General features: G+C 56.4%; 1 protein-coding gene across 2 annotated transcripts; it reads left to right on the top strand.

The window, feature by feature from the left end:
* Positions 1 to 575: 575 nt before the first annotated feature.
* Positions 576 to 17,573, top strand: LOC123929805 (SLP adaptor and CSK interacting membrane protein). 2 transcript variants are annotated; one of them, XM_045985871.1, is made up of 5 exons: positions 576 to 670; positions 10,094 to 10,217; positions 11,565 to 11,628; positions 12,224 to 12,297; positions 14,271 to 17,573. In XM_045985871.1, exons 1-5 carry the CDS (start codon positions 650 to 652, stop codon positions 14,423 to 14,425), a joined length of 438 nt encoding a protein of 145 aa, XP_045841827.1. In that variant the 5' UTR covers positions 576 to 649; the 3' UTR covers positions 14,426 to 17,573. The 2 variants fall into 2 exon arrangements, with proteins under 2 accessions (XP_045841827.1, XP_045841829.1); XM_045985873.1 differs by lacking the exon at positions 576 to 670 and adding an exon at positions 9,300 to 9,464.
* Positions 17,574 to 22,418: the final 4,845 nt, after the last annotated feature.

Raw genomic sequence — 22,418 nt, 5'->3', positions numbered from 1 at the left:
GGTCAAGTCCTCAAAATGGATGGTTGGCTTCCCAGTGCGGGCCCCACTGTATCCGGCCATGGGCGCTGCTGGTGACTGTCAACCGGGCAGGTGGACACAAGCCCCTACCAGGACAGCCCACGGGGCCATGTCCCGGAGCAGCCTCACAGCAGAAGCTGGCTAGGCAGCCCCTAGGTGGGCCCGGGTGTCCCCCAGCAGGTCTCCGTGGGCACGCTGTGTTTGTAACACCAGAGCCCGGGTCTCCCCAGGGGCTGCTTCTGGGTGGGAGCGAACGTCCTGACTCTTGGAGCCACAGCCAGGAATGCTCACCCACACTCATCTGCAGGGACCACTCGGCCACCTGGTACCCCCTGCTGAGCCTGTCCCTGGGCCTGACCCCCACTGCTGGGATGGTCCTATGCAGGGCCTTGCAGGAGGAGATCCTGGCTTCTGGGAGCCTCGAGAGCCAGCTTCCCTGGAAGAAGGATGGGGCTGCCTTGAGCGTGCGGTCCTCTCCCCCGCCCGAGGGCTGAGCAGGAAGGGGAAGTGCGGTCTGGCTGGGGCTCACTGCTCTGGGGTGGGCGGGAGGCCTGTGGGCGAGGAAAGTCTCCTGCCAGCTGCGTCGCAGCCACCACAGTCAGGCTCCCGCTGTCCCCTCAGCCGCTCACAGATGGACACCCCTGCAACCCAGGTAGGCATCTGGGCTTTGGCCCCCTGGGGGGTGTAGCCCAATCTCTGAGTGGCCTTGGCAAGTCTGGTCTGCCTCTCGCGGGCTGGCTGAACTCAGAATCACGGCTCCCCTCTGGGCTTCCGTTCCCCCGCGGTCTGCCGGGGGGTTGAATTTGACCTCATGATGGGCAGCGAGCCGCCTCTGCTGGAGAGAGCTGGTTAGCCTCTCCAGACTCTGATGAAGAGTGTGGGGAGCCGACAGATGGGAGGACCCTCGGGGTCTGTGCTGGGGGGGACGGGGCGAGGCAGGGACCATGGCAACCTGGGGCTGCAACCTGGGGCCCCTGGCACCCAGCTACCACCCGCCCGGGCGTCTTTGCATGTGTGTGTCTGGGGCATAGGGACTGGTAAGGCATCCTTTGTTTCTGTGGCCTCGGGGTCAAGCTGTGCTGGGCCGGGGTCAGATCCCCACCCAGCCACCTGCCGCTGCCCCAGGGAAATCACCATGGAGAGGGCCTGGTCCTGTGTCTCCCGTCCCACCCTGTCGTGCATCACTTGTCTGGAGAGACACCCCCTTTCCTGGCCCTGGGAGGCCAGCGTGGGGCCCACCCAGGGAGCTTGAAAGTGGGACTGTGGACCCCGGTGAAGACAAAGCCTGGGAGCCGCTCGGCATTTCTTAGGACAGACGAAAATGAGAATGTCAGAGAAACAAGGGAAAAGAATGACCCCACACTGCACAGCCTCGCAACCACCACGGTAGGGAGTGTGGTGCTGGCCCTCTAGTTTTTCCCCTGCGTGTCAATATTTTGAAAAGTTCCATCGTCTTATTTTGATTCCATGCGCTCTAGAGAGGACACACAGGCCTCGCTGGCTGTCACCAGGCACAGGCGTCCCCAGGCCCCCTCACCCCACCAATGGCACCAGTGTTGTTGCCAGACGGTCCCCCAGGGACAGGGCTCTAGGTGTCCCGCTCACGCACAGAGCCAAACACGTAAGAAAACCGGCATCAGCGAGAGACAACCTGGTCGGATCCAAGGAGGGAGCTCCGGGTCGCAGAACTCCGGGGATCCTGGGATAACGGAGCAGGAAGCCCGAGTCATCCGCACATCCGGAAGGTTCCGCCCCAGGCAGATACATCCCAGCCAATGCCACGGAAACACCGCAGAAGCCACCTGTTGGGGAGGGCCGAGCAGAAGCCCTTTTTAGATGGGGCACCCGCCGTCCTGACCATGTGTTCGGTTCCTGCTTCACGGCAAGGCTGGCGGCAGAGCGAGAGCGGAGGCTCCTGCCCTCGCTCGGTGAAAGGTCCGTGTGCCGGGCTTTCTTGCGGCGGCCACAGGCGCGGGGAGGGAGAAGCGATGGCCGCGGGGGCACGGGCCCTCTACTCTGCTTTCCCAGGGCCTGGGGCTCCCGGCAGGCTCCTGGGTCTCTTCCGTTCTTCCCGCCTTGCGACAGCCACACGCGACCCAGCGGGTGGCCCTGTGCGACTGTCTCCCCGGCCGTCCCACGCTGCCCACAGGTTGCCTCCCTGCTTCCGCACGCTGAGGTCTACGAGTTCTGCCTCTGACTTGTACTTCCTTCGGGCTACTTCTCAGGCTGTGTTTCTAGAAATGCTGCTGCGTGATCGGAGGATATGGCTGTGGATTACCACATGTTTCCCCACCCAAAAATTATTTTTAAGTTTATGGATTTATTTAAGTCATCTCGACACCTGACTCATGGCCTCCCCCCCCACACACAAAATCGAGAGTCACGTGCTCCACTGACGGAACCAGCCCGGCCGTCCTGAGGGTCCGCGTGTGAGCAGCGGCACAAGAGGGAAGAATTTCAATGGGGGGAATTAAAAGAGGGGGAAAAAGAAGCGGAAACTAATTTTAATAATACATTTACCTTAACCCAATACACCCGAAGGATCTGTCCCACAAGTAGCCCATATCAACATTTATCAATGACCTTTTATGTTCTTCCTTCCACACGGAGTCATTGAGACCCAGCAGGTGCCCAGCGACCTTGTGGGCGCAGGGGCTGCCGTCCCGGGCAGGCCAGGCCAGGCCTTGGGTAAGGGGATTTGCATCCCAGGCCACCAAGCGCTAAGGGCAGAGGGCGCGTGAGGAACAGGGTCCCCATCTTTCCGCCGAGCTATTTGCAGGTGGCCTCCTGGCACAGAGATGCTGGAGGCCTCTTCCAGCATCAGCCGGAACCCCAATCCCCGCTGCCACACCCGTGTCCTCTCTGCACCTTGTGGGGCTCACGGCTGCTTGAGGTCCTTCATTCTTCTTGAGAAAAACTCGAGTTTTTATATCCAGGACTTGCCCCACCAGCGGGTCCTGAAAGAAACACAGCGGCTCTCGCTGGCTCGGTACCTTCTTCCCGAGCTTGGGGAGACAGAGCGGGAGCGCACTGGGTGCGCCACGGGTTGGAAAGGCAGTTCATCGTGAAATATCTCGCATGTGTGCTTGGGCCCCTGTCTTCCCCCATGGCAGAACTGGGTTGCTTTTTGTTTTTTCGGGGTTTTGGTTTTGTTTTTTGTTTTTTTTTTAAGCAAGTGCTGAATAAACCCACGGTTTCTGGAATTCCCGGGGAGGGCACGGTAAGAGTTCTGTCCCCTGACTCCCCAGAAATGCCTTTTGGGGAAGTGAGAGCCTGGGCTGGGCCAGTGACTGCGCTCAGCTTCCCTCCCACCCGGACGACCCACTCGGTGCGGCGGCTGGCGGGCTCCCCGGGAGGCTGCGCGCTGCGCGGGGGCTGCTGGCGCGAGGCCGAGAGACCAGAGCATCGCATGTGCCTCTGCTTGCCAGCCAGCGGCTTAATGCCAGGAGCCCCCGCGGCAGGGGGAGAGGGAGGCGGTGGGGCCCGGCGGGCAACGTGGGATCTGAGCTGCCACCTGCCCCCCCCCACCCCGTCCTCAGAGGGGATGTCCAGCTGCAGGTCAGGGGACAGGCCAGTGTCTCATTCCTTCCTGGATTCCCTGACCCATAGGGAGCACCCAGCGGGCCCAGGTGATGTCTAGGCCCTGGACACAGTGGTAAAGGCAGACATGACCAGTAGGCCCCAAGGCAGTGTCAGAGGCAGCACACGTGGGCCCAGGAAGAACGAGTTCCTCCCAACAATGACAGTGCGGGTCTCCCTCCCACTCACCCCGGCCAGCGCCCGCGGACTGTGACTCCTACTTCAGACTGAATGAAGGGGGGTGTGGGCTCCCCACTTCCTGCCCCAGATCCTGGCACGCCCTCTCTCCATCCTTGTTCCCTTTTAAAAGCCCATCCTTCTTTCTGGCCGGGAAGGTATCTCTTCTATCTCACTCCTGTCTTCTGTCCCGGCACCTTCTCGGCGCAGACACGTAGAAGCCGCTCCTGTTCTAAACAGTCTGTCTTTCCTCCACCTCAGTGTCCGACCTTCTCTTGCCTTCTGGGTCCTCAACACTCTGAAGGGGAGCAGGGTAGGGTCACTAGCAGGAGGACGAGGCTAGATAAGAGCGTCTCTGTTCTTAGTCACATTCACTTAGACCCTCTGAGGACTTTGGCGGAGATCCTAGGATGCCCCTGCTCTTGCCAGTGCCCTAGGGAATCCAGAGAAGGAATCCAGTGCCCCAGGGGTCAAGGAAGTCATTCACACCCTAGTAAAAATCAGTTTCTCTTCCTCAGAGTCTGGCACCCCCGGGCAAGTGAGTTTGAAAAGAGAGGAAGTGGGAGGGAGGGAGCCTGGAACTTTGTGGTGACTTTCGTGTGACATGTGGAATTTCGGCATTGTGACAAGCAAACTGGAAAGGTATTTGTTTCGACGGGTCCTTTCCAGCGGCTTGCTTTCTGCCCCATGCTGCTGCTGCTGCTGCCTCTGACAGCGGGGTGGACGGCGGGGCAGGGGGACCAGCCTCCAGTGCGCTCACCTGTCCCCGCCGTGCGCTCCGCTGACTGGCCCCATGCATGCTCCCCCCTTGGGGCTGAGCCCCCTGCACTGCTTGTTAAAAATGCAGATCCCCGAGTCCCACACTGGACCCACTCATCAGAGCTGGCTGTGGGGAAGGGGCCGGGGCCCCTGGCACCTGCATTTTCATACACCTCCCAAAGCCTGCATTCGGTGGTCACAGGCGAGGGCCCTAGGGTCGGAAAGACCGGGGTTTGGCTCCTGATTCTTCCACTAACTGCTGAGATCTAAGCCTCCACTGCTTCATCTGTAAAATGGACTCATAACCACAAGCCGCATTGTGGGACGGGACACATAGAGTGCTTGGAACCCATGGGGACTTAGTGTGCACCGCCTGTTACTTTTCTGGGACGCATTTTCATACTGTGGTTCCTATTATGCGCAAGACACAGCTAAGCGCTGAGACCTCGCCAGAACCCAGAACGAGGGTTCTGCTTTCAGTTCTGTTACGAAGGGAAAAACACTTAGCGGCTTGACGTCAGCCTGGCAGAGTCAACGGGGCGGGGACTTGAGCAGCCCAAGGCACCGAGCTGAAAGCTTAGTTGGTCCATCCCTAGCTGAGCGGCCTTTAGCAAATCGCTTAACCTCTCTGAGCTCTGTTCAGGGTAAGAACCGTGTCCTCAGCAAGGAGGTTATAATAAGAGTTCGGAGACGACATGTCCATCCCTGGTTCTCCACCTCAGCCTCCTATCACCCATCTGGACAATATTATTAAGACCATAAACAAAGCCCAGCGCCAGGCCCCCACCCCAGATCCATTAAATCAGAGTCTCAGAGGTAAGCAGCTGTTCAAGGTCCCTGGGTGATTCCAAGGTTCGCGCAGGGTGAGGGTAGGGAACTTCGATATTCTTCAAGGGCCTGATGCCTCCAAGCCACTCCATAACTGATTTCCGAGGGGTGCTCCCACACACCCCTTCCCTTCCTTCCTCCATGTGTGGTGGCCACCAAATGCTCCCCCTGACCTGAGGTCAGGCGTGCAGCTCCTGACCTTTTGGCAGCTGGGACCCCCAGGCTTGCACCTGTGGGCTCAGGCCCTGTGCCCTCCCCGCAGCCCCTGGACTGCTGACCTGGGCCCGTGTTGGCTCCTCTTCTGATCTGTACTGGTCTACACTGGACCATGGGCACCCGGCTCTGGCTAGGGGGGCTCTGTGTTATCTGTGAGCTCCCGTCCTGCCTCCCGTCCTGCCCATGTCCTCAGACTCTTGAAAACAAAGATGTTCCCTCCCATGCGACAGACACCTCCCAGAAAGAGAGCCATGTCTGTCCCAGGACTCCTAACGAGGCCAGCCACGCCAGGCACCACGTGGTGGAATTCTGTCCACGATGGCAGAACCGTCCGTCCCGTGCCCTCCTTTTCCTCCTGACTCCCGGGCAGCAAAATACAGGATGTTGCATGCGTAAGCGCATGAAGGCCCCTCAGCGAGCCTCTCATCTCACGGAGCTCGGATCCCGGTGGCTGGTGCGCGGAGCCCGCCTGCCCTACCTAGCCTGGGGCGGTGCAGGGTCCCTGGACAAAGGGGGACAGAGGGCGCGGGTGGAATCAAGGTCGCTGACTGGCAGCTGGGAGATGGGAGATCGTGCTGGGTCGTCGCGGTTCGCAGGAACATGAGTGGCCTCTTGAAGCCGAACAGAGCAGGGAAATGGCTACTCCGTGGAGCCTGCAGGAGGGACCTGTGACCTGCAGCACCGTCTTCAGCTCAAAGCCCCCCGACTTTGCCCCAGTGAGGGGGGGCGGGGAGGGAGCCACCTCAGCTCCCTGCAGCCCACCCGGCACTACTTCCCTGGTATCGCGCTGAGGAGTACAGACAGACAGACAGTCTCCCACCCGTGGCCATTCCTGCAGATCGCCTCTGGGGTCCCTTGGGGACCGTTGAGAGACTCGGCCGCTTCTGTGGCCTGCCAGCAGCCGGTCCCACACACACCTCTCTGCCCCTTGCGGCCGGACCCCCACCGTCTCCTCTACCCCAGGCCAGCCGACCTGGGGGTCCAGCTTCCACACGGCCAACACAGGACCCCAGTGGCTGTCCTCCCCGCCGCCGCTCCCCAGAGTCCACGTCCCCTCTCTGCAGCACCCAGGGCACTAAACTAGCCGGGAGCCCAGAGGACAACCGGCAGGGACAGGACGTGGGTCCTGGGCACCCTCCTCGCCTGGCTGCCTCTCCCCAGCTCCTCTCCTCGTCCCGCTTCTGTTGAGAAGGCGCCTCGCCCCTCCACGCGGAGGAGCTGGTTCTCTGGCCCTGGAACACGGGAACTTGGGGCTTTCCCTGTGGGTCCTGACCGTTCAGCCGTGGCTCCTACCACCTCACCACCATCGCTGCACTCCTGCAAGCGAGACATCCTGAGCCCCACGCGGCCTGTCCACGATGTCGGGGGCCGTGGAGACCGACATCCGCAGCGGGAGGCCTGGGAGCTAGACAGAAAGCATCCCGCCTCCTCCCTGCCGGGGGACCCTGGGCAGGCCCCGTCCCCTCGACCTCCACGCCCGGTCCGGGTAAGTGTGTGGCGCAAGGATGAAGGGAGGGGAGAGCGGAAAGTCCCTGCAGGCCTCGTGCACCCGGGACACCCTCGAAACGTCTGCTGGCCAGCCAGAGCCGCTCCATGTGTAAGAACAGAACCGCGAGGTACCCATCACTGTGAGGTTCTCAGAAGTGTCCCATGTTCCACTTGGCTGACATCCCCCTTCTTCCTCTTTCTTCCCCCGGCACACGGAGGACAATGATTTGCTTTGAACTTGAAATCTGAGCAGTAGCTTTTCGTCGAAGCTACACTATGGGCTTAATTGGTGGGTTTGTGTGCTTTTTTTTTTTTTTTTTAATTTTATTTTCTGGAAGTAGATACACACAGTTTTTGTTTTGGCAGCGGGTGAGAGGGGGAGGTTGTTGTTTTAAGTTGGCTCCATGCCCAGCACGGAGCCCAACATGGGGCTTGAACTCACAACCCTGAGATTAAGACCTGAACTGACATCCATCCAGTTGAATGCTTAACCGACTGAGCCAGCCAGGCTCCCTGTAAATACACATAATTTTTTTAAAAATCAAGTAATGCAGAGGGTTTACAGTGGGAAGTTGCAGCCCCGTCTCCCATCCTCCACCTTCCACCCTCTCATGCTCCTCAGATCAACCTTATTTTGTTTGTCTGTTTTTGTTTCTCAGATGCAATAGCTCTGAAATCTTATGCCCTGGTGTTCACTTCTGTAGCCTTAAAGAGTATGTTTATATTGCCTTTTGGAGAAATCCTTCAAGATTAAAGCAAAAAAAAAAAAAAAGGATAGAAAATATGAGAGACAAACTAGACAAAGAACCAGGAGACACATATTTGAGTATAAGAGAATGGAAGGAAGAAAATTCTGTTTGTCCATCTGTCCATCTATCCACCCATCCATCCATCCATCCATCCATCCCTCCACTCCCCAGAGCTGAAGAAGGTGAGGTTCCAATTAGGTTTGTTAAACGAAGAGCCCACCCTCTGATGTGAAGCATTTTCCTAAGTCCAGTGCCCCGCGACCTCACTGGGCCCTGCAAAACCAAATTTCCCGGGGCTCTCCTGAAAGCCAAGTTCCCAGTCTCCGCGCTTTTTCTTTTTCCCTTGGTTCTCCTTCCTCTATCGTTTTCTTCTGTGCATCCTGAAAAGGCGACTGACCCCCAAACCTCTGCTGAGTGCACGCCTGGGGCCAGGGCGACGTGGCTAGCGGACACTTCACTCTTTGCAGAGTCAGTCCCCAGCACATTGGCCACCACGGATCAATGACAGACGTGTGATGCCGAGCAAAACGTTGAGCAGAAAAGCTGCGGCATGACGTGCCTGCGAGACCACTAGTCGCACACAACTGGTTTCGCTACACGTTAACTCCATGAATAGCCAGAAACCATCCTGTTGGATCGAGCCGCGCCCTCACGGAAGAAACAAACCTTGGGACTGAAAACCCAAATTACAGCAGAACGACGTCCTACATGAAGCCGCTATGCCGGTAACACACGCGCTCGTGTGCACAGGAAGCCACATCAGAAGTCCTTGCGGGAAAAGTGGCCTGAGCAGCCGCAGCCTCGTGGTGCCCGTGTTCCCCTGCCCGGCTCCCTGCTTCTACCGCCGGTATCACTCTCAAAGGCTTGAACTGGAAGTGGCTCTGCGTGGGCAGGCATGGGCAGGCATGGGTGAGCTTCCATCGGCCAAAGTTGATTCTCACGTACCTGGGATATGCCAGGCCTCAGGGATCTTTTTTTTTAATTTGAAAACCCAAATGAGCAGGCAGAGTGCCCATGCCCTGGATGGGGGGGTGGGGGGTGCCGCTCCTCGCCCGAGAGCGCCCTGCCTTCCTGGAGGCTATGCCTGTGAGTCGGGCCTGCAGCCTGCTCCCCACTGTGGCACACGTTCCCCCCGCTTGGAAAACTAGGGCACACATGTCAGGACTCCCCAGGCTCCGTTCGAACAAGCTTTGATTGTGCAATTCCACTGCAGCCTTGATGTAAACAGATTGCGGCACAACCGCTCGGAGCTGAATGTTAGTCATCGCCGTCCTGCGAAAGCGCAGCCGGCCTCCGCCACGGGGACTTTCTAACAATCCTCGAACTTTCCGCGGGCTTCCTGTTTCCGTCTCTCCTTCCCCACCCCTGCCCCACCTCGGGTATAACTGGGGTGTAACTGGCTTATCACACTGTGTACGCTGAAAAGGTGTGGCGAGTTGACGGGATACACCTGTGGACCCGGAAACGCTCCGCACCACGCCACGGGCCCCTCGCATGGGATGAGAACGTTTACGACCTGCTCGTAACGGACCCCCTGCTTCCCAAGCGGCCAGCTTGCAGCCCCCAAATTCCCATTCCTTCTTCCCGGTGGACTAATTCAGTTTGCATTTTTACCTTCTCCCTTCCCTTCGCTCCAGGAGACCCACCGAGGTATTTTCCTAACCCCTACCTCCAAGAAAAAAAAAATAGGAATTAAGTCTTTGTTGCCCTTTTGATATAAAAGCAACTGCAGGGGCGCCTGGGTGGCTCAGTGGGTTAAAGCCTCTGCCTTTGGCTTAGGTCATGATCCCAGGAACCTGGGATCGAGCCCCGCATTGGGCTCTCTGCTCGGCGGGGAGCCTGCTTCCTCCTCTCTCTCTCTCTCTCTGCCTGCCTCTCTGCCTACTTGTGATCTCTGTCAAATAAATAAACAATATCTTAAAAAAAAAAAGAAAAAAGCAACTGCATTTGGTGGCACCGCCCCTCCCCTGCGTGTTGACAATCGACAATCGAGGAAAGAGCAGTGAAGAAGACCCCAGGCGCGTGTCTTGTCTGCGGCGCACACAACTGCCCTGGGAAGCGCTGGCCGGCACCGCTCCCGTGCTGCACAGGGGGACTGGCCCAGACTCCAGGGTCTCCCCACTGCTGGCGGGCAGGGGCAGGGTGTGTCCAAGCCAGCGAGCACCTGCCTGACCCGTAAGCAGAGGCTTCCCTGCAGCCGCGTGGTAGACAGCGGCCCCCACTCCTCCCCACACGATGCCCCTACTCACGCCTCCTTCCTCTGTCTCCATTCTCCCCAGGGCCCCACTGCGATGGACTGGTGGAGGGACAATTTCTGGATCGTTCTAGCCGTGGCCATCATCCTCGTCTCCTCGGGCCTGGGCCTCATCTTGTATTGTGCCTGCCGGCTGCTGCTCAGGCAGGGTAAGGGTGGTCGCACCTGGGCTGGGTGGCTCCCCCGTGTGCCAGGCTTCCTTTAGGGCAGGAACATTCGTTCCAGGCCTGTATCGGCTGAATTTTGGATTAAGTATCATGATTCTCTGGGCCTCGGTTTCCCCCTCTGCTCAGTCCACAATCAACACGTTGGCCTCCACAACTGCCCTCTCTGAGGTCGCCCTCTGAATTCTCCAGTGTGACAGCTGCCGTGGCCTCCTCGGAGCACACACGAGCAGCTTCCCAGAGGTCTTACGCCGACTTTAGATTGTCTACAAGTGGGTTTCCACTTTGCTGTTCATCTCCCCAAACCTGAAATCCCTGATCCGATGGTGTGTGTTCTCGAGCTCTTATCTCCCCCGAGGACCTAAGAATGGGAAGCTCACTGAGCGGTGCGGCCCTCTCCCCGGGGGCGCACAGCCCGGGCGGGCATCCCTCGGGGATCCCGTCTCTCCTGAAGAGTCAGGGCTGCACGAGGAGTGAGACCTTGTCATTCTCCTCCATCTGTTTTTGGAGATAAGACAACTAAGGTTCAAAGAGAGGCAAAGCCTTGGCTGAGGCCTCATAGGAGTTGGCAGCAGAGTTGGGACCAGAACTCGGGTCCACTGGGCTTCCTGTACAGTGTTCCTTCCCATCTACCCCTTGATGGTAGTTAGTCGTTTCTTATTTAAAGAATCTATTTATTAAAGAGAGAGGAAGAGAGCGCACATGTGCAAGCAGGGGGAGGGGCAGAGGGAGAGGGGGGGAAGCAGGCTCCCCACTGAGCAAGGAGCCTCATGCAGGGCTCCATCCCAGGACCCTCAGATCATGACCTGAGCTGAAGGCAAACGCTTAACTGACTGAGCCACCCAGGCGCCCCGCCCCCACAGTTTTTAAAAAGATTTCTTTCTTTCTTTCTTTTTTTCTTTCTTTGAGAGAGCTGGAGCACGGCGGACACTGGGTCTCAGGAGAAGCAGACCTCCTGCTGAGCAGGGAGCCCGTAATTCATTTTTTAAGTACAAAGCATACTCTGACTCCTATACTCCTCTGTCCATTTGCCTCTTAAACGGTTTCCTTTTTAGATACACACAAAAGTGTGACCCTGAACAAAAACCTCATCTGTTCTCTTTTATCTCGACCCACGGTATTAACCCTCGAGGATTAGCGAAAGGCTCGGTGGGCAGAAGGCCCGTTGGGACGACCGTGTCCTCCCCTCACCTGCTCCCGGTCCCCACGTCTGTTTTTGCTTGGTGGTTCTTCCCCCAATGCCCTGAACACACCTGGTGTCCACGGACTTCTGAACCACAGAGCTCCCCTCCTGCTTCCTTCCTATGTGGACATGCTTATCTGACTCCTTAGGCAAGAAATGGGAGATTGCCAAGCCCTGGGAAGACAAGCAAAGGGATGAAGAGAAGATGTACGAGTAAGTAAGAAGAAATCCTCCGTTTCTCGGTTCAGAGGGCTCCCGCTCCCACCCACCCCTGCATCTGCGCTACTCCGCCCTGATGGTCCACTGCGCCTGCGTGGCCCGCTCCGCAGACGGTTCACCCTCACTCCTGTGGAGCATCCCACAGTGGGGGGGACCGCGAGGGACTGACCCACTCTCCGGCTCATGTGCATCTGGGTGGTGTCCAGTCCGGGGCTGTGGTGCATGGTGCCATGAGGAACATTCCGGTCCGTGTTTCTGGTGAGCGCGTGCGCCATCTCAGGGGGGCGGATAAAGTCGGCTTTAGGAACACCGGGGTTTGGCGCTCACCTCGCCTTCCTAAAACAGTGCAGGAGAACCCCGGAAGGCAAGCTCCGTGCTAAGTCCGGCTGCTCCTAAGTCCAGGGCTAGGGGAGACGGTTTCCTTACAAATGGGATCCAAAACCTAGAGAAGGAGATGCCTCCCGCCTTCAGGAACCAGGGCTTGGATGTTCAACCCTGTCCTTGTTCTGTGATGTTTTCCCTCCAGTCGGCTGAGCTGGGACGGTCAAAAGCACAGCCTTACTCCTCCTCTCTCTCCCTCTGTCTCCAGGAATGTTCTCAATGAACCGCCGGTTCAGTTACCCCCTCTGCCACCCAGGGGTTTGCTTTTTCCGGAACACACGTGTAAGTGTCTATCACTGACGACAGTTTCATTCAGGGTAGGGTAACACATTTATCTAAGTGTCTGAACTCGGGCTGCCCGCACGACTACCATAGACTAGGTGGCTTAACTGAAATGTATTTTCTCACGGTCCTGGAGGCTAGACGGTCACGACCAAGGTGCCAGTCAATTTGGTTGGGGGTGATGGGGTAGGGAAGAGGGAAAGAGAGGGCACTCTGGTGTCTCTTCTTATAAGGACATAAGCCTATGCGATCAGGGTCCTATCCTTATGACCGCATTTAGCCTTAATTACCCCCTTAGCGGCTCCATCCCAAACATAACCTCACTGGGGGCTTATGCCTTCAACACAGGAATTTTGTGGGGACACAAAACCAGTCCACACCACTATCATCTACAGATGGTACCATCCTTCTGAAAGGGACCAAGAAGTTAAAAAGGGAGCAGAGTGCGTAGCAACGCTCCTGGCGTTCAACCTACAAGCTTACATTCAAATCCCGGTTTGGAGCATGAGTGAAAAGAAACCTGGGGTGTCACTGGGCCTCCCACACTTCCCATCAGAAACACTCTGCCTGGTTCCCTGGACTGGAATGTTCTTCCTTAAGCTGCTTAGGTAGTAGCCTTACTTCACCTTTTGAGGTCAGCCCACACGTCAGTCCCTCGGGACGCCTGGGGGGCTCAGTCAGTTAAGCATCTGACTCTTGGTTTCAGCTCAGGTCATGATCTCAGGGTCCTGGGATCGAGACCCATGTCGGGCTCCCTGCTTAGTGTGGAGTCTCCCCCTCCCTCTTTTCTCCCCCCTCTCTCTTTTTCTCTCCCTCTCAAATAAATAAAATCTTAAAAAAAAAAAAAGTCAGCACCTCAAAGAGGACCCTCCTGTCCACCCTCCCTAAAATGAACCCACTAATTCTCTTTATGAAATGCGTGGCAATTACCCAAAGTTGTCTTACTTCGTTGCTGCTCGTTTGTTTCTGACCACCCTCCTCCTGCTAGAACACAAAGTTGAGGAAACGGAAACGTTTCAGTCTGGCTCACCACTGGGGACCCACCACCAAGACCAGGGCCTGGGGCTTAGGAGAGCATAGGACTGTCTCGACTGAATGGGTACATCGTGAGATTAGCCCACATTTACTGAGCAGCGCGGCGAGGCAGGCCCCATGCGAGGCTCTCTGCGGGCGCCGTCTCACGTGACGCCCCCAACACCAGTGCGAAGCACATACATCCTTATTCCCCTTTGACGGATGAGGACACAGAGGCACAGAGACGTGCAAGGCCTTACCTACGGCGACACAGCAAGGGACTGCAGGAGCCTGGGGATGACTGGGGATCTGACCGCAGAGCCTGGCAAGAAATCAGGGCTGGTCCCCTCTCAGGTGCACGTAGGAAGGAAGAGACTGTGGTCAAGAACATTCTGGTATTATCTGAGGCCCACCTGGCTCGTTCATCTTCCTTTCCCTGGCCACCTTGGTGCTTTTTTGCTCCATACCCATTCCCTAAGTCCCCGTTCTGCAAACACCACTGTCCCCGTCCTTCCTTCTTAACAGAGATTTGTGCCTGAGCAATTAGGGGAAGTTCTGGAAAACATTGTAGGTCCCTGGGAGGGATGTGCCAAAAAGGAAACGTGGTTTGTATCACTTCCCCACGAGAATGAGGGTATCACACAATTCTACTCATTTGGGTACTGGCTTAGGTCAGCTTGTCTACACTTCTCTTTCCTGGTTCCCATGACAGGGGGTAGGGCGGGGCAGGCAGAGGGACACAGGAGCCACGATATCAGACCAACATCTGCCATCGACCCACTTGGGGGATCCCGAGGCCGTGTCATGTCTGTGCCTCAGTTTCCCCCATCAGATGGGGGTCTGCTCCGCCAGACCATGGGAAGATCACCCAAACCCATGAAAATTGTGCTGAGTCACTTCATCAAAAACGTAAAAACACACCACAGCTTTGCCTGTAAGGACCTTGTTGTGCGTTCTAGTCCCACAGGAGACCCCAAGTGAGCTGCCAGCGACATACTCGCGGGTCAACAAACTTAGAGACAAGAAGACCGCGTCCATCCCGAGCTACATCGAGCCCCTGGATGATTACGATGATGTCGAAATCCCTGCACATATGGAAAAGCAGCGTTTCTGAGGCCCCTGGCCCTTCTTTGCCGGCAAGCTGAAGAGGATTCGCACAGCTTTTTCAACCCACTGAGAACAGATGAATCCCAACAGAGCGCGGGGTCCCAAGAGCCCGGGGTCATGTCATGGAGCTCTAGAGGACAGAGGTTGCAGCTTAGAGCCAGAAGCACCAGCATCCAGAGGAACAGGGGCTGAGCTCTGCCCTGGAGACCCCAAGGGCTCAGGCCTTGAACCTTGAACCTCCCAGGGAGGACATCTGGGTCCGGTGGCTCCCTGCCCCTGCCCATGAGAAACACCCTTTCCCCTCCTCTTCTCTTGTTTGCTCAAAATGATGCCAAATCTAGGTGTTTGGCTGCTGAGCCTCCAGGCTCCCATCCCCAGCAGGGCCCCAGGGGTCCCACCCCCCTCCCCACACCCCACCCCTACCCCTTACCCCCACTCCCCACCCTGCACCCAGAGGGCTGTGGGCGGCCGTTCCAGCTGATCGCTCGGTGTGTGCAAATCACCGCATCACACCTTGCAGATTCTTCAAGACTGAGCAGTGCGTTTTGTTCTTGTGAACCGTCCCCACCTACACACCCCCCAAACCCCACAGCCTCTCCGTGACATTAGCCGGATGGACCCCAGATTCAGGTTCTCCCAATTTTTTTTCCTGCGCCTCCCGGTGGCATCGTGGCAATCAACAAGGACAGAAACTGGTCACCCTCTGGGCCAAAGCACATACATGCAGCAGGGCCATGTGAGATACATGTCCTGGGGAGCTACAGGAAAGGAGGCTTCCCCGGGGAAAATCATGGGCAAGAGGCAAGAAAGGGACAATTATATGGCAGGTTCAAGAGGAGGGTTCCTTCCGTCACGTTCTGCGCAAACAGCATGGAGATGGCTGTCTCCGAGTGCATCTGGGAGGCCGTGCTCCACGGCATGGAGGCTCTGGGGTCAGATGCTCAGAAGGGGCAGGGGTCCTGCTATAAAAGTGCCCCCAACCCCGAGGCCTGAGGCAGCCTGGAGGCTCTGGAACCTCGTCCATTCCTCGGCATTGATCAGCTGAGCCCTCAGACTGGCGCGTCCTAAGCAGACCGGAGACCTAATTTCTAAGCGACCCCAGGGGAATCCTGCAAAGCAGTCTCACAGGGAGAGCGCCACGGAGCTCCGAAAGACCGAGTGACTCGGACTGAGCTCCTCCTCCAGACGTGGATACTGCGTGCTCAAGCTGCGTTCAAGCATCCTCCTCTGCCACCGCAGGACCAGTGGGGACGGGCCTTCCTCCAGCTTCTGCCTTTCTAGATTCCCAGCAGACTTCCTGTGTGACCACCGCCTTCTCGTAGGCCACATGGTCCTCTCACTGGGGCCTGACGGACCCCTGGAGCCCCAGGAGCCAGAGAGGCCTCACTCCCCAAGTTACAGGGAAAGAAAACGAGTAAGCCACAGGACGGACATGTTTCGCGTGCATGCCTCCCTCTTAGGAATGGTCCGTAAACCGGCCACATCGGTGACGAAAGTTAGAAGCAAATACCAGAGAGGAATGACATCCTCCTCGGTTTCTGGGATGGCCCCATCTCCTGTTCTCCTCCAGCCAGCCCGCCCCCCGCCCCCAGGCTCTTCCCCGTGACTGCCTCATCCCCCCGAAACCCCGACGGGGGTCCACAGGCTCCAGCTGAGCCCACTCCTCAGTCCCAGCCCAGCTGCCCCCAGGACATGCACAGGACCCCCCGAACAGGGCTCTCAAGCTCCACATACCCCAAAAGGAATGCTGCCCTACCCCAATCCCAGACTCCCTGCGCTCTGCTACCTTTTCAGTCCCTGGAGTCAGAAACCGGAACAGTGTGTGGGGTCCTCCTCCTTCCCCGCGTCCCCGCTCTGTGACTGCACCTCTGTGACCCAGCCCTGGTCAGGCAGCCTCTCCTGCCACTAACATCTCACCCTCCGCTCCCCTTTCTATGCGACAGCTAGTGGCTTTCTCAAGGAGACATCTGACCCCTCCATTCTCTTGCTTAAACCTCTTCTTCACCCATTACCCTCAGAAAAACCCTGAACTCCTTAATCCGGGCTACAACACTTGTCAGGATCCAGTCCCCAGGTCTCTCCTGCAAATTTCCCCTCCCCGCCCCCTTGCAACTTCCACTCTGACAAAATTTTTGCTCCAGTCACTTGAAATGACCTGGTCTGGGGTCCCTCTCGCCCCTGTGGCTATGCACAGAACATTCTCCCCCATCTTCTTATCCCTCCTACGTCACCACCCCAAACCCGAACCTGGTGCCCTCTTCAATCATCTCCTCCCATAGCATTAGCACCCAGGGATGTCCTGTTTACCTGTCTTCCTCCCCCACTAGAGTGACGGGAACATGGGGACAGGGATGGTGTCTTTCCTCCCAGTGTTTTCTCCGTCCCTAGCACAGTGCCTGGGAACTTTGTGGATACTCAACAAACATGGCGAAAGAATGATCAGTTGAATGAATGAATGAACAAAGATGGCCTGTGGGAATACATCTGTCTCTGCATTATAATTGCCTGCTTCCTTCTCCATCCTTCTTCCTGATCCGGGGCTCCCCTGGGGGTGGAGCTTGCCTGGCTCGCGGCTATAGTCCCAGTATCTAGCACAAACTCTGGCACACAGTAGGCCCTTAGTAAACATTTATGGATGTCGAACATTCCTGGAAAATCTATCAACCAGTTGGACAAAAGCAAACAAGCAGTTTTTCCCCGAGCAGGCAAGCTGTGGTTGAGAATTTACCCTGGGTACCTGCCGTAAAGCCACGTTTTTACCAGCTTGGTAAAAAAGGAGAAGTTTTTCCCAATTTGGATGATAACATTAAATATATCCAATTTTTTTCAAGGCCTTTTTGTCTATTCTAGCCCCCTAGGACACCCCACGTCAGCACCAGCTACATACTCACAGATAAATAAAGGTACAACTAAGAAGACAGTTTCTACCCCGAGCCTATGTAATCTGAAGGTGACTATGATGATGTTGAAATTCCTACAAATATTGAAGACCCTCATTTGGAAACAATTCCTGTTCTGTCATCTGGACTCTTTTGAGAACTGGTGATTTACTCATACCACAAGTCAGTGGATTATAATTTTCTTTAGAACAGTTAAGCCTGATCTTTATAATATAAATATGATTGTTTTCAGGAAATGCTCTGGTATTACCAGTAAAAATTTTTACAAATCATGTGTTATGAGTTAATATGCTTTAGACTGCGAGGAACAGACTGCCCAACAATGGAGACTGTATGGCCTCCCAAGACACGTCTACAGGTAAACACTCTCCAGGATTCAGCAGCTCTAAGGCTCAGGAACAGAGGCTGATTTTTCTTTGATTCTCTTAGTTTTACAACTCATGGTGGCAATGCAGCTGCCACAGCTCCAAGCATCACATCCCTACATGATAACATTTCAACTAGGGGAGAACAGGGCATTTCCTCCCATGTAGCTCTTTTTGGGACAGAGAACATCTTTCCTAGAAGCCCCAGTGACTTTCCCTGATATGTCATTGGCCTGCATGGGTGCACACTCCCAGCTGCGGGGAAGGCTGAGGAGTGAGCATGGGGCATTTTCAGCCTTTCTCGCTGGAGCTGAGCTTTGCTATCAAGGAAAAAGGAGACAAGAGTGGCTGGATAGGCAACCTCCCTGGGTCAGCTCACTTTCACAAATACCACTGTTCACTATTTGCACTTGTTCCTGGAACCCTGTCAGAGGTGTTGGGGGTTCAGGCCAAAGCCTGGCATCCAGATACCACCATCTTTCTTCTCCTCCTCATGAACATGGAGGCTTACGGGTCAGATGGGAATTGCAACAGTAACAGCCCTAGCAGAACAGGAGTGCTACTCTGTGTCTGAGTTCTGAGGTTTCCACCAACAATGTAACCATGTCCGGGAGCTGGCCGCTGTTGGGATCCGGTCTGAGAAGACCTGGCCCTCTGCCTCCTCTCCCTCCTCCCCCTCCCTGCTCCTCAAAACCCACTCCGATGGGCTCGTTCTCCCCTGCCCTCTCGGGTGCAACCCCAGGCATTACCTGCTCCTGCCATGCTCAGGCAACAGAAGGTCGTGCAGGCGTGCATGACACGCCGGTGTGCATTTGTGAAAGCTTGGGGATCGCACACTTCAGATTTCTGCATTTCAACCTCAGAACTTTTATTTTATTTTATTTTATTTAGAATGACAGTATGTAGGGGTGGCGCGCAGATGCAGAGAGAGAATCCCAAGCAGACTCCCCGCTGAGCGCAGAGCCCACCACAGGGCTCCATCCCAAGGCCCTGAGATCACGAGCTGAGTCGCAACCAGATCGCAAACACCTAACCGATCGAGCCACCCAGGTGCCCCTCAACCCAAGTACATTTTACCTCAAAAGGAAAACTGCCAACAAATCCTGAGCTGTTAGGTGCTCTGCGGTGTTTAGGGGAAGGTGTAGGGATGCTTGTGGTTGACCTTGAAAGGCACCGGAAGCCAAGGCAGCTGGAGAACCCGCACTTTCAGCCTGTGGTTACCCCAAGTGCAGGCGGGGCGGGGAGGATCTGGGCCTGCAGCGCCGGTTCCAGCCCACCTGCTCCCCACTTCCCAGGAAGAGGAAATGGAGGAAGGAAGGAAGGAGCCGTCCCCGCTTTCCCGGACCAAATCACTGTCTATATTCTCAGGATGTGCTCAGGAGCACGGTCCGTTGGGGGCGGGAGCCATGCCCAGGTCCGAGGCCTCCTCTTTGCTCCCGCAGTACGTGGTCTGGTCTTTGCAGCGGACACCCGGGATTCTCCCTGGCTCCCGGCGTCTCAGGGGGCGCTGTGTGTGGGGGGGGTCCCCCCGACACCCCTGCTAGGGGCTGGGGCACGCACCGCAGCCCGCCCCAGCAGAGGTCCTGCCTCCTGCGCGCCACGGCCGGCGGGCGGATGCTGGGGGGCCCCTACGGGGCTCTCGGCCCAGAGCGGGGTCCGGGGCGCACGGCGGGACCCGGCAGGGAGGACCAGCGTCCGGGAGAAGGGAGAGCCCGACCCGGCGCACTGTCCCAGCTCCGGTACGCAGCCGGGCCTCGACCGGGCGGGAGCTCCCCGTGTCCCTATAGGCTGTCACTGCCTCCCCTCGGCCTTCCCTTCGCCTGGCCTGATGCAGGAGCCTCTTGACCGTCCTCTCCCCGCTCCATCTCCCGCGTGCTGTCCGCGTGAGCTCTCTACAGCACCAGTTTGATCCGTCAAGGCTTACGACCCATCGCTGGCTCTCTCGTGCCATCAAGAGAGCCAAACTGCGCCCCTCCGGCCTCGGCCACTGCCGCCGGCCGCCGCCGCCCAGTGCGACCCCGGGCAACCGCCCGCAGCCTCCCCCGCCAGTGTGCCACCCCCGCCCCAGCCCCGCGTCGCGATGGAGCCCAGCCTTTGCGTCTTCCTTCAGCGCGCTGGGACGGTCCTTCTCCTGCCTCCACACCTGACGCACTTGGACTAGCCCTTAGCCCCCCACCAGAGTGGCGCTGTGTGTGGGCGGCTGTCCCCATGGGGCAGGGGCACCCCCTCCTCAGCACCTGTCTCATGCGCGTCGCCAGCCACAGCTACTCTGGCCTGTGGATGCTCCGCTCTCCTTCCCGTGACACGCCCGGCCCCTCTAGGGTGACAGTCAGGTCTCAGGGCGATTCCGGCTTGCCCGGGACGGGTTGGGCTTTCGGTGATGTGTCCGTGGGATGACGGCACCCTTTCCGCTCCCGCAACGCCCTGGCTCAGATGATGCACTCTGTCCACCCCGCTGCTCGGTGTCTGCACAGAGGGAATGCCAGGAGGGCCGTCCTCACGCGAAGGCGCCAACAAGCACGTGGATGACTTTGAAGTCCTCTGCCGCGCACAGGGAGTCAAATACAGCGGATAATCCAAGGGGCTAAGACCAGCAGGTCCGACTTGGCATCCCCTTGGAAAGGACCCTCCAAGCAGAATTCTGCATGGCAACCTGTCCGCGCCCAGATCGAGCACCTTAGCGGGACTGCTGGGACTGTGGCTGCTGGCGCCATAGGTAACAGCTGACCCCGCTGACGACGGTTCCCTCACTCAGCCCGCGCCGGCTGCAGAACCTCCCGGCAGAGGAGAACCCATTTCCGTCTGCTCCGGCGGGCCGGGTCACACCAGCAGCGTCGTTAGGGCTCAGACGAGTGGCCTGAGTCGGAGGGAGCTCCCACGCCTCTCCTGTTCCTCCCACCCCAGCCAAGGCAGGTGCAAGAGCCCCCTCCCCCCAGACGAACCCTGGGCTGCCCGGAGAAGCCCTCCACCGTTAATACAGGTAACAAATGACGGCCGCCACATTTCCCGTCAATACAACAGAGTGTGTCCCTCAGTACGTGCCAAGACAGCGTAAGAAACGGACCACGGATACCCTTGTCTTGATCCTTCCACTGGAAAACCTGGTTTTTTTATATTTACCCTCATCTTACTGCCCAAATTTACTGTGCTTAAAGTTTTAGATGAGCCACAGTTGAGCAATTAAAATATTCTACCATGAGGAAACAACATTCAATGACTTAAAATAACCTGGGTCATTTGTTAAGGGATCCCTAAACTAAACAGCCTTTGAATTTTTTTTTTAAACATTAGATGCCTCCACACTTTTTTTTTTTTTTTTTTTTTACAATTGGGTATCAGTGGAATATGATTGGTTTTAATAAAATTGCAGGAGGACCTGCGTGGCTCAGTCAGTTAAGCATCTGCCTTCATTCAGCTCAGGTCATGATCTCAGGGTCCTGGGACTGAATCCAAAGTTGGGCTTTCTATTTGTAGGGAGTCCACTTCTCTCTCTCTCTCTCTCCCACTCTGCCCCTCCCTACTGCTCATTCTCTAGCTCTCTCTCAAATAAATAAAATCTTTTTAAAAATTGCAGAAGGTGGGGCGCCTGGGTGGCTCAGTAGGTTAAGCCTCTGCCTTCGGCTCAGGTCACGATCTCAGGGTCCTGGGATTGAGACCCACATCGGGCTCTCTGCTCAGCAGGGAGCCTGCTTCGCCCCCCCACCACAGTGCCTGCCTCTCTGCCTACTTGTAATCTCTTTGTCAAATAAATAAATAAAGTCTTTTTAAAAAAACGGCAGAAGGTGGTATTTACGAGAAATGAAATTTCCCTGATGGTTAAAAAAAAAAAGCTTATTTGCATAACTTGTACACTTCTACCTCCCATGACGTACCAAACAAAAATAAATTTTCCAATACATTTTATGTCAATGCGCTACAATGCTATTCTCAGTGACCCAAGACAAACTTCCTCTGAGGACATTAAAAATAAATTTTACCCTTGCCTTCCCCACTATTGCTTAGAAAAGATACCCAATCTGGGGCGCCTGGGTGGCTCAGTGGGTTAAAGCCTCTGCCTTCCGCTCGGGTCGTGATCCCAGAGTCCTGGGATTGAGCCCCACATCGGGCTCTCTGCTCTGCGGAGAGCCTGCTTCATCCTCTCTCTCTCTGCCTGCCTTTCTGCCTACTTGTGACCTCTGTCAAACAAATAAATAAAATCTAAAAAAGAAAAGATACCCAATCAATATCTCATAGCTCAAATCTCTGTTGCCTCACTAACCTAGTTTAAAATAATCTCACAATTCTTCACAATTTGAGATTTTCCAAGGAAAAAACAAACAAGTAACCAAACCCAAACCAACTCTATAGCTAATTTTTTTATAGGTCAGTTTTGGCCCCTTTGGAGAACAACAGCTTAGTAACTAGTAAAAGCAAAAATGCAAACACCACACATGACCAGACAACCCGACCTGCGCATACAGACCCAGGAAGGGGGCCTTTGGAACACTATGGTCCCAATTCTCTATTACATTCTTAAAAATGAGGGGCACCTGGGGGGCTCAGTGGGTTAAAGCCTCTGCCTTCGGCTCAGGTCATGATCCCAGGGTCCTGGGATCGAGCCCCGCATCAGGCTCCCTGCTCAGTGGGGAGCCTGCTTCCCCCCCACCCCCGCCTGCCTCTCCGCATACTTGTGATCTCTGTGTCAAATAAATAAATAAAATCTTTTTTAAAAAATGAGGCCACCAAAGAGATTTTG

This window comes from Meles meles, chromosome 18, assembly GCF_922984935.1.
Source record: "Meles meles chromosome 18, mMelMel3.1 paternal haplotype, whole genome shotgun sequence".
In the NCBI taxonomy this organism is placed as follows: domain Eukaryota; kingdom Metazoa; phylum Chordata; class Mammalia; order Carnivora; family Mustelidae; genus Meles; species Meles meles.
The sequence above is the reverse complement of the archived record's forward strand: the minus strand, read 5'-3'. Positions and strand labels throughout refer to the sequence as shown.

Excerpts from the sequence above, each read along its gene's own strand:
- LOC123929805 (XM_045985871.1), top strand. The coding sequence starts at position 650 with ATGGACACCCCTGCAACCCAG. Across the intron at positions 10,218-11,564 it reads CCGGCTGCTGCTCAGGCAGG|GCAAGAAATGGGAGATTGCC; the intron begins GTAAGGGTGGTC and ends CTGACTCCTTAG. Across the intron at positions 12,298-14,270 it reads GCTTTTTCCGGAACACACGT|TCCCACAGGAGACCCCAAGT; the intron begins GTAAGTGTCTAT and ends TGTGCGTTCTAG.